This window comes from Scleropages formosus, chromosome 18 (genome assembly GCF_900964775.1).
Source record: "Scleropages formosus chromosome 18, fSclFor1.1, whole genome shotgun sequence".
Classification (NCBI taxonomy): Eukaryota; Metazoa; Chordata; class Actinopteri; order Osteoglossiformes; family Osteoglossidae; genus Scleropages; species Scleropages formosus.
Genome location: NC_041823.1, coordinates 818,736 through 830,424, shown reverse-complemented (window position 1 = coordinate 830,424; position 11,689 = coordinate 818,736). Strand labels below are relative to the sequence as shown.

The 11,689-nt window shown below is 42.1% G+C and overlaps 2 protein-coding genes across 3 annotated transcripts; both read left to right on the top strand.

Annotated features, from left to right (window-relative positions):
• Window positions 1-453: 453 nt before the first annotated feature.
• LOC114912562 (galactose-specific lectin nattectin-like) lies at window positions 454-4,099 on the top strand. The gene is made up of 5 exons (XM_029260052.1): window positions 454-487; window positions 973-1,079; window positions 1,438-1,559; window positions 2,124-2,258; window positions 3,775-4,099. The coding sequence occupies exons 2-5, from the start codon at window positions 983-985 to the stop codon at window positions 4,036-4,038; spliced, it is 618 nt and encodes a 205-aa protein (XP_029115885.1). The 5' UTR covers window positions 454-487; window positions 973-982; the 3' UTR covers window positions 4,039-4,099.
• Window positions 4,100-6,240: 2,141 nt separating this feature from the next.
• Window positions 6,241-11,223, top strand: LOC108923665 (tRNA selenocysteine 1-associated protein 1-like). 2 transcript variants are annotated; one of them, XM_018734564.2, is made up of 7 exons: window positions 6,241-6,418; window positions 7,740-7,837; window positions 7,977-8,076; window positions 8,997-9,049; window positions 9,862-10,015; window positions 10,150-10,183; window positions 10,312-11,223. In XM_018734564.2, the coding sequence occupies exons 1-7, from the start codon at window positions 6,395-6,397 to the stop codon at window positions 10,440-10,442; spliced, it is 594 nt and encodes a 197-aa protein (XP_018590080.1). In that variant the 5' UTR covers window positions 6,241-6,394; the 3' UTR covers window positions 10,443-11,223. The 2 variants fall into 2 exon arrangements, with proteins under 2 accessions (XP_018590080.1, XP_018590079.1); XM_018734563.2 differs by having other exon boundaries at window positions 9,856-10,015; window positions 10,312-11,222.
• The last annotated feature ends 466 nt before the right edge of the window (window positions 11,224-11,689 follow it).

Sequence of the window (11,689 nt, the reverse complement as noted above, 5' to 3'; positions counted from 1 at the left end):
TAAAAGGGAATGTTCATCAAGTGAGGAAGAGCAAAAGTGCTACAAATAAGACAAGTCTTATATTTGTATAATTTACAATAACTTCAGTTTGAAGGTGGTGGGGATTGTCGGTGTACACAATGTATTCATCTTCTTCATTTATGCATCAGTGTTTGTTCCTCTGCAGAAGTTCACTGAATTTCTGCTACGTGAGTCAATACTGTATGTATGGGATGAAAATCACATTTAATTGCCTTTCTTTTCATGCTCTCAGTCTGCGGCTCTTGTGCTGCTACATCCTCCACTGCTGGAGGTCAGACAAGTTCTCAGTCTAATTTTTGGCAATTACGCAGGTTCTACCTCTTTGTAATTGGTCAAAGTGCAAACAGGAGGAACCTCCCATTTTCAAGTCTTTCCAGACAAAACCTATATAAAGGTTTACAGGACACTCATATTATGTGATAGAGAGTAAAGAACGACATCATTTCAGTGTCACAGAAAAAATCTGGTGAGAATCTATTTCTCTTTACTCCTTTTCTCTACTGTTTTTGTTTTCTGTAACTTCCACTGGTACAGCTTCTAAAATTCAGTTCTTAACTGTCTTTCCCATTGTATTTTTTTTTAAATATATTTTCCTACATACCTCCAGCACTGTTTCGAGAACTGTAAGTTTTATTAGTCAACAGACTCAGCGGAAGAGAAACATTTTGCAAAAATAAAACATTTCACTCGTTTATTGAGAATGAGGAATTAGCTGAACAAAGGGTGATCATTACAGTTTGATGTTAAATAGCGTTCATGTGAGTATGAAAGTGTCGAACTGTGAAACTGTTCTATTGCAGCAACTCGAAGAGTTTAATGTTCACTGTTTAATGAGGAATGTTAGATGAGAAAGAGCAGGTGGCTTCAACATTCCTTCAGTAAAACCCCACACAGTGAAGGAACTTCTCCTCTGGACTGACCAGTGGGTCCAACTGTTTCCTGTCCCTCCAGGAGCCGCATCATGGGGCCACTGAGCATCTCTGTGTTGCTCTTCACTGCTCTTGTTCTCAGTGGTGGTTTCGCTGCACCCAGAGCTCAGGAACAGAGTGAGAAATCAGGTGACAGATACTTCACTCCTTTTAAATGTGGACAGAGATTCAGCAGTTCTTAGTGACGGGGGAGATCGTTCCACCACGACTAAGCCAGAGCTTCTGTCTCCTGATCTGTTCCTTCATGCAGCTATCTATCTATCTATATTCCACTCATGCTTAATGAACTATTGCCTGTTTGGTATGCAGACACCTCATCTTATGTCACCCACCCGCTGTAACCCTATGATTTTATGTGGCAGACTCTACTACCCTAAGAGTTTAGACCTAGTTGGCACTAGTTTTGGATTGTTACCCAGGCACTAAATACTAGTTAGTTCTTACTAGCGGTTTACTGTAAAATGATATTAATCCAGTTTAATTGCAGTGATTATTGAGAGATACATGGAAAACATCTCTGCTACACAAGGATGTCCTTCTGGATGGCGTAGGTTTAACTCACGCTGCTTCCACTATGTCAGCCAAAAAGCCACATGGGCAGATGCACAGGTAATACTGTTACAGCATTAAACGCTTCCTCAGCAATTGTTACAGCCTCCTCAGTTTTATTTATACTTTATTATTTGTTACTTGGCCGTGACTTTTATCAAAAGTGAGTCATTGTTTGGGGCACATTATACAAGCAACTGAGACAAAGTATTTCCATGAGTTTATGAACACAGTCAAGTATAGCTTCAGAGGGTAAAACCTGGTAACTTGTATATGTATCTGCACTGGGCACCTTTAATGTTTCTCACCATAAAATTAAATATAACAAAGATGTCTTAGTAGGGAAACCTGTTATGATGAAAAAATTAGAGATCAATATAGAATAATTACTTTACAGCAAACATCCACTGAGCAGTTAATTATGCTCCTCAGATTTTTAATGCAACACACTTGGTTTGACAAAATGCTTCCATTCCTGTTCATTTCAGTGTGTAACATGTCTGTAACTGTTTCATGGCAAATAAACTAAACTCAAATTTAAAGGATGAAAATGAAAAATGCTTAATTATAATACAAAATGACAGAAATGATTGTCCTTTGTAAACTGCAGTGTTTTCTACGCAGATTCATTGTACCCGCTTCAGTGCGTCCCTCGCATCTATACACAGCCTACAGGAATACCGCTTTGTGCAAAATGTCACACGGGGGTTCGGCAACAACTTTCCTTTGGCCTGGATGGGAGGAACAGATGCCCCTCAGGTGAAATGTCTCCCATGGAATAATTCATTCATCATTCTGGTGAATATAATGTGTGTGATATAGGTGTAAAGTAATAGTTATGTACATTAATAAATAAGTTCTATTATAATGAAAACAACAAAGGGACAAATAAGTAGATTTTCAAGAGCTGACATAAAAACACGTGTATCTTGCATATTTATTTTGTACATTTGCTTACATTACATTTATTCATTTAGTTTACATTTTTTTCCAGAGCAACTTTCAAGCTTAAGGTACCAAGAGCTATTTACCCATTTATACAGCTGGGTAATTGTATCAAATCAAATCACTTTATTGTCACTTCACCATAAGCACAAGTGTGCAGGTGGTGAAAATCATTGATACATTCTCTGCAGCTGTTTGGCATAAGTTACAAATATATAGAGCACAAAAATATACACAATAAACACCTGTACAGTATGTACAATATACACAATATACATGTAGGACTCAAGATGTACACATGCAACACACATGGGAGGCAGAGTGGATTGTGCATATCGTGGCGTTAGAGAGCAGTCTGCGGCTTAGGTGGCTGGAGTCTCCGATGATCCTCTGTGTTTTCCTCACACACTGTTTAGTGCAGATGTCCTGGAGGGTGGGATGCTCACCTCCAATGACATGTTGGGCTGTCCACACCATTCTCTGCAGAGCTTTACGGTTGAGGGCAGTGCTGTTGCCATACAAGGTGGTGATGCACCCGGTCAGGATGCTCGCCACGGTGTAGACGTAAAGTGACTTGAGGATGTTGGGGTTCATACCGAACTTCCTCAACCGTCTCAGGAAGAAGAGGCGTTGGTGAGCTTTCTTCACCACTGCCTCAAGTGTTAGACCATGTGAGGTCCTTAGTGATATGAACACCAAGGAACTTGAAGCTGTTGACCTGCTCTACTGGCATCCAGTCAATGCTGAGGGGGGGTGTGCTCCCTGTGTCTCCTGAAGTCCACTACAAGCTTACTGGAGCTATTTAGAGCTCAAGCGTTATTTGGGTCAGAAGGCAGCACCTCTAAGTACTATGCTCCCAACTGCCCCAGGTAGGTTGTGGAATACAGTTTTAATATACGCACATGCACACACACACACACACACGCGCACATTTTCTGAACCGCTTGGCCCATACAGGGTCATGGGGAACCAGAGCCTACCTGGTAACACAGGGCATAAGGCCAGAGGGGGAGGGGACACACCCAGGACGGGACGCCAGTCCGCCACAAGGCACCCCAAGCGGGACTCAAACCCCAGACCCACCAGCGAGCAGGACCCGGTCCAACCTACTGCGCCATCACGCACCCCCTATACGATATACGGAATTCTTAAACTTTAATTCCGATGTAGTTTTTTAAGTTTATGGTTTTCTAGTGAGTAATGTAATAGTGCTGTGAACTGATATAACACATAGCATATTTGTCATTTACAGTTTTTAGTTTTCAACAGAAAGTTATAAAAAATAAAATAATATAAAATAATAATAAAAGTTGTTTTATTTTGCCCCTATTTTAACTTTTCATTTCTCTTTCACACTACAAATTACCCTGTTTTTACAATACAGGAGGGAAAGTGGATCTGGGTTGATGGGACTCCATTTGACTTCACCAAGTGGGCCCCCGGAGAACCTAACAATGTTAGAGGTGAACACTGCCTTGAAATGAACTTTGGAGGTAATTTTTATTGCACTATTATTCTTTTAAGTTTGGGTTTCTCTGACTACATATATGAAATTTGTATGTGGTCTCACTGCTGTTGTTACTTTGGAAAATGAAAAATAATATAGAAAGCACCCAAAGTCAGACAAGGATTATTTAAAGTATTATATTTTTACTTATTCTGTTTCATTTCTGAAGGAAGCTGCCTCCTTATGATTCACTATGATTTATCTTTTGACAGATCAAAAATTGTGGAATGATATCCTCTGCAAGAAGCACAATCCATCTGTTTGTGCCAGACGGGCTTCCTAACTCCTGCCAAAGCAAGACTTTTCTTTCAATATCAATGTACTCAGCGTTTTGCTCAGACTGGATTAAACATCCCAGTGATGAAAAATGCATAAATCTTAAATAAAGGCTTCAGCTGTGTCAGTATTAAGTTTGGAGTCATTACTACCATATATAGCTAAGTAGTTCAGGGCTTTAAAAAGGTGTTAGAGCTGTTATTGCTGGTATTGAAACAGAATCAGAATCAGAATGAGCTTTATTGCCAAGTATGTTCACACAGACAAGGAATTTGTCTTGGTGACAGGAACTTCCACAGCACAGACAGAATGACAGTGACAAGACAGATGAGAAAACAGAGTATGTGAATAAGGGATAAAAAATATATAAAAATATAAAGTACCCAATATACAATATATATTGTGGTTCTATTTCATAGCATAATTAAATATAATGATGTAAAATGTGCTGCAACTTTTAATGTGCTGCAATCACACACACACACACACACTTTAACTATTAAAAATAAAATTTTTATAACCATTGCACGCAAACCAATTATGAATATAAATAGAAAATGTATTTTTCTAAATGACATATACGATATCTGCGATTTGTTTCACTGAGGGGTCAGTAGAAGGCAGTCAACAACAACAGTGTACAAACAGGTTTTACTGTACCTCCCAACCCCCTCACATGATCTTCTCCAGCTGATGATGTAGGGCCTGCTCTCTTCTGAATCATGCAACACAAATCAAATCAAATGCGCTGTCATATAATACACTTCACTGAGTACTTTGACATGGAAAGTTTCGCTCATCCATACAAGCCAGCACTCACTGTAACTGCAGTTCACAAAAACGGTTCAAGGTAGAAATTATATAGTATAATACACAACACATCTCAGTCGTTACAGACACTACAATGAAGATCCTCAGAGAGGATCCAAGCAGGAGCAGCACAGCTGAGCTGCCAGGACGACATCTTTTTACCTTCTATCTATGTATGTGTCACATTTTGCACTCATTTCCTCCATCCACTCGCCCAAAAACTCCTGCTGGGCTTTTCATTCATTCACCTCAACACACACTGTATCTTCTCGATGCTTTCTTCCCGTACTTTGTAGTTTGTCCGCCTTACCTTTCCAATACTGTACTGGCCAAGGCAGGAGGGCGCAGTTTTGGCGGGGCGCGCGCGCTTCGTTCGGGATTTTCGGCTCGAGGAGCCTCTTCCGCTACACAGTGAGTGAAGTTCCGCTTTCAGACACTTAGCTGTTCGTAGCTGTGCGTCGCCTGCCGCGCTTCACTGTTGGGTTCCGTTTCACACTCAGTCTGCAGAGGTCATGTTAACACTAATAGCTGGTAAAACCACCGACTAAACGCGGCTAGAAAGAAAGAAAGAAAGAAAAAAAAACTTTTACAAGTTTGCCGCGTTTAGCACCCGAGCAAAAAAGACCGCTGCTGAACGGAGATAAAAATCCGTGGGCATTATTTCCAAATACCTGTCAAGTTTAGATCTACTGCATTTGATTTCTCTAGTTTTCCCCGTCAATAAATAATGATGTTGTCTGCCACCCACCATTAAATTTGCTACATCATCATCATCACCACGTCAGTGTTGCAATACTCTGAAGTAAAGTTTTCTCAATTAGTTTCAGAAGCAGAAAATTACACATTTGAGTTTAGCAAAGCGGGGGGATGCGGTAGTGCAGTGGGTTGGACCGGGTCCTGCTCTCTGGTGGGTCTGTGGTTCGAGTCCCGCTTGGGGTGCCTTGCGACGGACTGGCATCCCGTCCTGGGTGTGTCCCCTCCCCCTTCGGCCTTACGCCCTGTGTTGCCGGGTAGGCTCCGGTTCCCCGCAACCCCTTCTGGGACAAGCGGTTCTGAAAATGTGTGTGTGTGTGTGTGTTTAGCAAAGCAAAGCAAATTTCTGGGCGCATCAATGTATTACAGCGCTCAACAGCATCATGATGATCTCGGTTCGTCACATTAGGAACCGTCATTTCACCTCCAAGCCGCAGGCAGCGCTGTTGAAAATGCAGAAGCGCTTTTATTCCCTGCCGACCGGAAGAGGCCGTTCGGTGGTTTTTTTTTTTGCCTTGTCTCTTGTAGAAAAAGCGGCGTTGCTGCATTTCAGATGTTTCTTTAATTAAATTGCTGTAAGAACTATAGAAGTGCACCCGTGAAAATGAGTTGTCTGTGGATGGGGAACGTAAGTGTGTCCTGTTTCTCTTCACGGAGTTTTACTGCTCTTTTTCCCAGCTTCTCGCACACTCTCACACACGACCGACGACACACAGCGCTGTGTGTGTTTCTTTCTTTTCGAGAATGATCTGCGATCGATTCGCGGTTTGGGTTTCACTCGAATCTTTTACTCGCACATTTACACGTGTATTTCTGTAATACCTGCCGTTTGTGCGTCACTCACTGGTGTTTTTTCACTGGACAGAGTGGCGGTAAATAGGAGATGAAACAGAGTAAATAAAAGAAAAAGGGACGGTGACGGTGTGCTCGTGCTGCCGACCGACCGGCTGCTCGTGTTGTACTCTGTTGAACTTTTACTCTGTTTGCCACTGGAATTCGTCTGCGCAGTCTTTCTCTTTTGGTTCGAATGTGGGGGTAACTGGTTGCATACGTAGACCTGCTGCTTTAACCAGAGGTTGTAGGTTCGAATCCCACCCACACCGCCACCACTACGGTTGCAGCACGTGCTCATCTGCTGTAGTAAAACTGCCTGCTGTGGATAAATACTAGTGAGCATCAACTGAGTAACTGTATATGTAAATATTTAATAAACTGAAATGGTTAAGAAAGATCATTGGGCGGTACAGCAAGTATCGCTGCTGTCTCACAGCGCCTGGGAGGTGCGAGAGGACATGGGTTCGACCCCCGCTCAGTCGATGTGTGGAGTTGGGTGTCCTCCCTGTGTTTGCATGGGTTTCCTTTGGGTGCTCTGGTTTCCTCCCACAGTCCAAAGACATGCTGATGTATGGATGAGTGACCCAGTGTATGCAGCAGTGTAAGTCACCGCGGTGAATAAGCCAGTGCGTGGGCTGATAATATAGAGTTCATTGGGAGCTGCTTTGGTGAAAAGCGTCTGCTAAATAAATAAATGTAAATGTTTTTATTCCAGTTTCAATCTTAGTAATGGTGCTAAATGTGTGAAAACACAGTTCCTTAATGCTGTTTTACCATGCCAGTAACCTCCCCCAGCCCTGTTTTGAGTCAACAACATTCTCTTAAGATAATGAATTTTTTCACAATTTGCACTGACTTGTCAAAGGTGCAGGTCTCAGGTACCCTGGTACACCGTCAGTGCTGTGCGGACTGGTGTTCCTGAGCGTGGCGTTGGGTAAAAACACACGCGTGTTTGCTCTATGATCTCTCTGTGAGTGTTGAGTGTGTCAGAGTCTCCTTTGTCGTATATTACGTTGCATATATTCATACAGCAGATGCTTTTCTCCAAAGTGACAAACATCTCATGTTTTTCTGCTCTGCATTTGAAAGATGATGTTTCACGTCTCTCCCGACAGCTGGAGCCCTATATGGATGAGAAGTTCATCTCGAGAGCCTTTGCCACCATGGGGGAGCTGGTCGTGGGGGTCAGGATCATCCGCAACAAGACAACGTGGTATGCCTGGGGACGAGGGACGGGCCTGTGGGGCACGGGAGGGGGTTCCGCACTGCCGTCGGATCCCCTGTTGGCTGAGAATGAGACGGATCACAGTTTCTGCCTTCTGCCCCCTTCCTCCTCCTCCCTGTCTCCCTAGGGGTGCAGCGGGCTACTGCTTTGTGGAGCTCGCAGACGAAGCCACAGCTGAACGCTGCCTTCGAAAGATCAACGGGAAGCCGCTGCCCGGGGCCACACCGGTGAGGAGCCCCACATGGGGCCAGTGGGGCAGACACACCTACACTTAGTGTTTGTGTTGCCAACTGCCTTATTTTACATTGCTTCACTTAGTGGTACCTAAAGGTGCACAGTCACTAATATGACAGTGTTTTAACTTGCATGTAGTTTGTAAATGTCGGGATGAAAACTAATTCATCAACATTAATTGCTTAAAATGAGCATTATAAAAATTTAACCCTCGATGAGCATTTAAAACGGGAGTTTTTTTGTATACCGTAAAATCCCTATTTAACGCCCCCACCCATTTTTGAAAATACCCAGTATATTTTTTTTTTCGAGTAATCGGAAAAGATGGGGGAGAACTTACCGGTACCAAGTTTTAAATCCCATTCTCTTCTGCAGTCTGTAACATGAAACAATCCACGAACACATTAATAACTATGTGAGCACCTCAGACTTACGTGAAAAACAGATATTGACAACTGTTAAACTCTATTAACACATTTACACACTGTAAACAACAGATATTCCACTGGTTTATTAATGTCCGGGACTACCATAATCCAACGCTTCCCCGACGTCTGTCACATGTGAGTGGTCAGATTCAGAGTCCGAAATTTCACACCCAGCAAGGCCAGTACTACCCCCGGCAACATTCTCAAGCACATTTTCACTCACATGAAGTTCATCTGGGTCAAAACCATCGAAGTCCAGGATGCTAGGGGGTAATAGCCAATGTAATTGTGGTATTTGCATTAACTTTTTAAGGAGAGAAATGATCGATTTCACTACCATATGAGCTCTAATAAACGCCCCCTTTTTGGAAAATGTAACGCCCCCGGGGGTGTTAAATAGGGATTTTACGGTATTTCATTGTATTCCCTCTTGGTTGGGGAATGTAATTCTGTGTTGCTGACATGTTTTGTTGTTCTCTTGGCAGCCAAAGAGGTTCAAGTTGAACAGAGCCACCTATGGCAGACAGGGAGAGACAAGGTACGTGTCCGTGGACATTTTCTCTAGAATTCCAGGAGTCCGATTGCTTTATCACTTTCACATGATGTTTATATTTATTCATTTAACTGATCCTTTTTTTCAGAGCAATTTACTGTCAAGCTACCTAGAATATTTACCTATTTATACAGCTGGGTAATACTACTGGAGCTATTTAGTGTAGGTACCTTGCTCAGTGATACAGCTAGAGGTGAGATTTGAACCTGCAATTTTCTGGCTCAAAAGGCTACTAGTTGTCCCAAACGTGGATGTTTTAATGCATTTCAATATAGCACAGTATGTTCAAGATTTATTAGGAAATGTTGTTAATGAGAGTGGATACTGCTGTGCTCTGACCTGAAAGTTTCTAGCGTGATCTGCGGGAGGGTCTTTACTGTGGTTATCTGCATTGTTCCACTGAAATATCCAACTGTAGAAATGGTAAGAAGTTCAGTCCTGCTGTGGATCATTGTGTCAGATTAGCAACTTAACTACAGTTATTTGAAAACGCCCACATGGTGGTGCAGCAGGTAACAGCAGTATCGGTGTCTGAGCTGTTCAGGTGTATGTTCAGGTCCAGCTTGGTGTTTCTTTGCGCAAACACAGGGAGTAAATGCAGGTTTTCTCCCATGGTCCACAGATGTGTGTTTTGGGTGAATTGGTGAATTACCGTGTGTGTGTCTACTTTGTACGGTGACTAGCCTAGAGCCTGGTATTTCAGATAGTCTCCTCACCTGGACAAGCAGTTACAGTAATGGCTGAGTACTGAGTGCAAGTGCTTGAAGTACTAATGAAATTAATCTGTCCAGAAACAGAGGTGGTTATGCAGACAACAGATACTCCCAGCCCTACCCTTACAGCCACAACCAGTACTACCCACACTACCCCAACTACTACTCCAACTGGGGTTATGACCAGAACTCGCCCAACTATGGCTACAACTACAACCAGTATGACTACTCCTCACAGGTATGACCGTACCAGTGGTTCTTATATCGTCTTCTGTCGCAGTATAATTTTTTTTTCCCTATTCCTTTGAATGTGTATATATTGCATTTTATTACCAGAAACAAAATGTATCTTTTTTTTTTTCTTTGTTTTAGATGTATGATGAGGTAGAAGATGATGGGCTGGAAGGTAAGTTACACTGGTTTGCCCTAATGTTGTGTCAGAGAATGAGTGAGTATTGATCAGTATGAAATGTTTGGATGGGTTTTGTGTGTCTATAATTAGGCTGTGCTTGTTGTATTCACCCTGATTTGCAGACCCCAACGTTGAGCTGGATGTTATGGAGGCCAACCGGCAGTTCATGGAGGACAGCGAGGAGCTGTATGATGCCCTGATGGATTGCCACTGGCCTCCCCAGGATTACCCAGGAGTCCCTGTGACTGCCTAGGACCCCCCTACATACCATAAAGGGTTTTCAGTTGTGTGACTCCTGTCCATAGGGACCACTCTGACTGTTTGGATTATAGCAACCCTGTGCAGGATGGGCAGCAGTTTGTTTGAAGTACAATAGTCTTTTACGTCTTCCCCCAGAGGATGTAGGAAACAAGTTTTCTTTTTTTCTTAAAGCCAATAAACCCCTTTGCTGGGTGGCTTGTTTGTCTTTTTTTTTGTTTCCCACTTTTATGACACATTATTATAGTGCTGAGACTTGCCTCGTATCGGGAGTCCTCACTATGATTCCCTCTCATTTGATGTATAATTGAACTGAAAAGTACTGTCGTTTGATGTATAACTGAAGTGAAAAATACTATGTATTAAAGGTTAAAGTCAGTATTAAGTAGATATTTTGAATATTAGTGCAAGTAATAATCCATACCTTCTTACTTATTTCTCTTTCAGTTTATGCAACACGGAATGTACTATATTTCTGACCCAGCTCCTTTGTGGAATTTGTGATGGATTGAGCTCAGTGTGCCCTGTGACATGATTGACCACATTTTGAATTTGTGCTGCTTGAACATATCTCCAAATGTAGTGAAATAATATATTTTTTTTTTATCTGCAGAAAAATTACAAATGCAGAACTAAACAAGCTGAATCACAAAGGCACCTCAGCCATTTTCCTAAAATACCCATTTAGAAGTACTTTATCCTAGGACAAGGTAGTTAATTTGTAAAAATGAATAAAGTGTATTTTCATGTCTCTGGCCTGCCTTCTACAGTATGAATTCCTGGTGAGAGTTAACGTGGATCAGGGCAAGACATGAATCAGAACAAGCTTTATTGCCAAGTATGTTCACACATACAAGGAATTTGTCTTGGTGACAGAAACTTCCACAGCACAGACAGAATGACAGTGACAAGATACAGATGGGAAGATAAAATATGTGAATAAAAGATAAAAATACTTAAGAATAAAAAGTACACAATATACAAAAAATAATCACTAGTGTATGTACAGGTATGTTCTACAAAAATGCAAGGGAATGTGAGTAAGGCATATGATGTGATAAATAGATATAAATGTACATAGTGTTGTGTATTGCACTAGTTTACTCGGCAGGGGGGATTTAGCTGTTCATGAGGTAGACGGCTTGAGGAAAGAAACTTTTCTTGTGCCTGTCTGTCCTGGCGCTCAGTGCTCTGTAGCGCGGGCTGCATGGCAAAGGTTCGAAGAGGAAGTGGCCTGGATGT

Excerpts from the sequence above, each read along its gene's own strand:
- LOC114912562 (XM_029260052.1), top strand. The coding sequence starts at position 983 with ATGGGGCCACTGAGCATCTCTGTGTTGCTCTTCACTGCTCTTGTTCTC. Across the intron at positions 1,080-1,437 it reads GGAACAGAGTGAGAAATCAG|TGATTATTGAGAGATACATG; the intron begins GTGACAGATACT and ends GTTTAATTGCAG. Across the intron at positions 1,560-2,123 it reads CCACATGGGCAGATGCACAG|ATTCATTGTACCCGCTTCAG; the intron begins GTAATACTGTTA and ends TTTTCTACGCAG.
- LOC108923665 (XM_018734563.2), top strand. The coding sequence starts at position 6,395 with ATGAGTTGTCTGTGGATGGGGAAC. Across the intron at positions 7,838-7,976 it reads ATCCGCAACAAGACAACGTG|GGGTGCAGCGGGCTACTGCT; the intron begins GTATGCCTGGGG and ends CTGTCTCCCTAG. Across the intron at positions 9,050-9,855 it reads GGCAGACAGGGAGAGACAAG|AAACAGAGGTGGTTATGCAG; the intron begins GTACGTGTCCGT and ends TAATCTGTCCAG.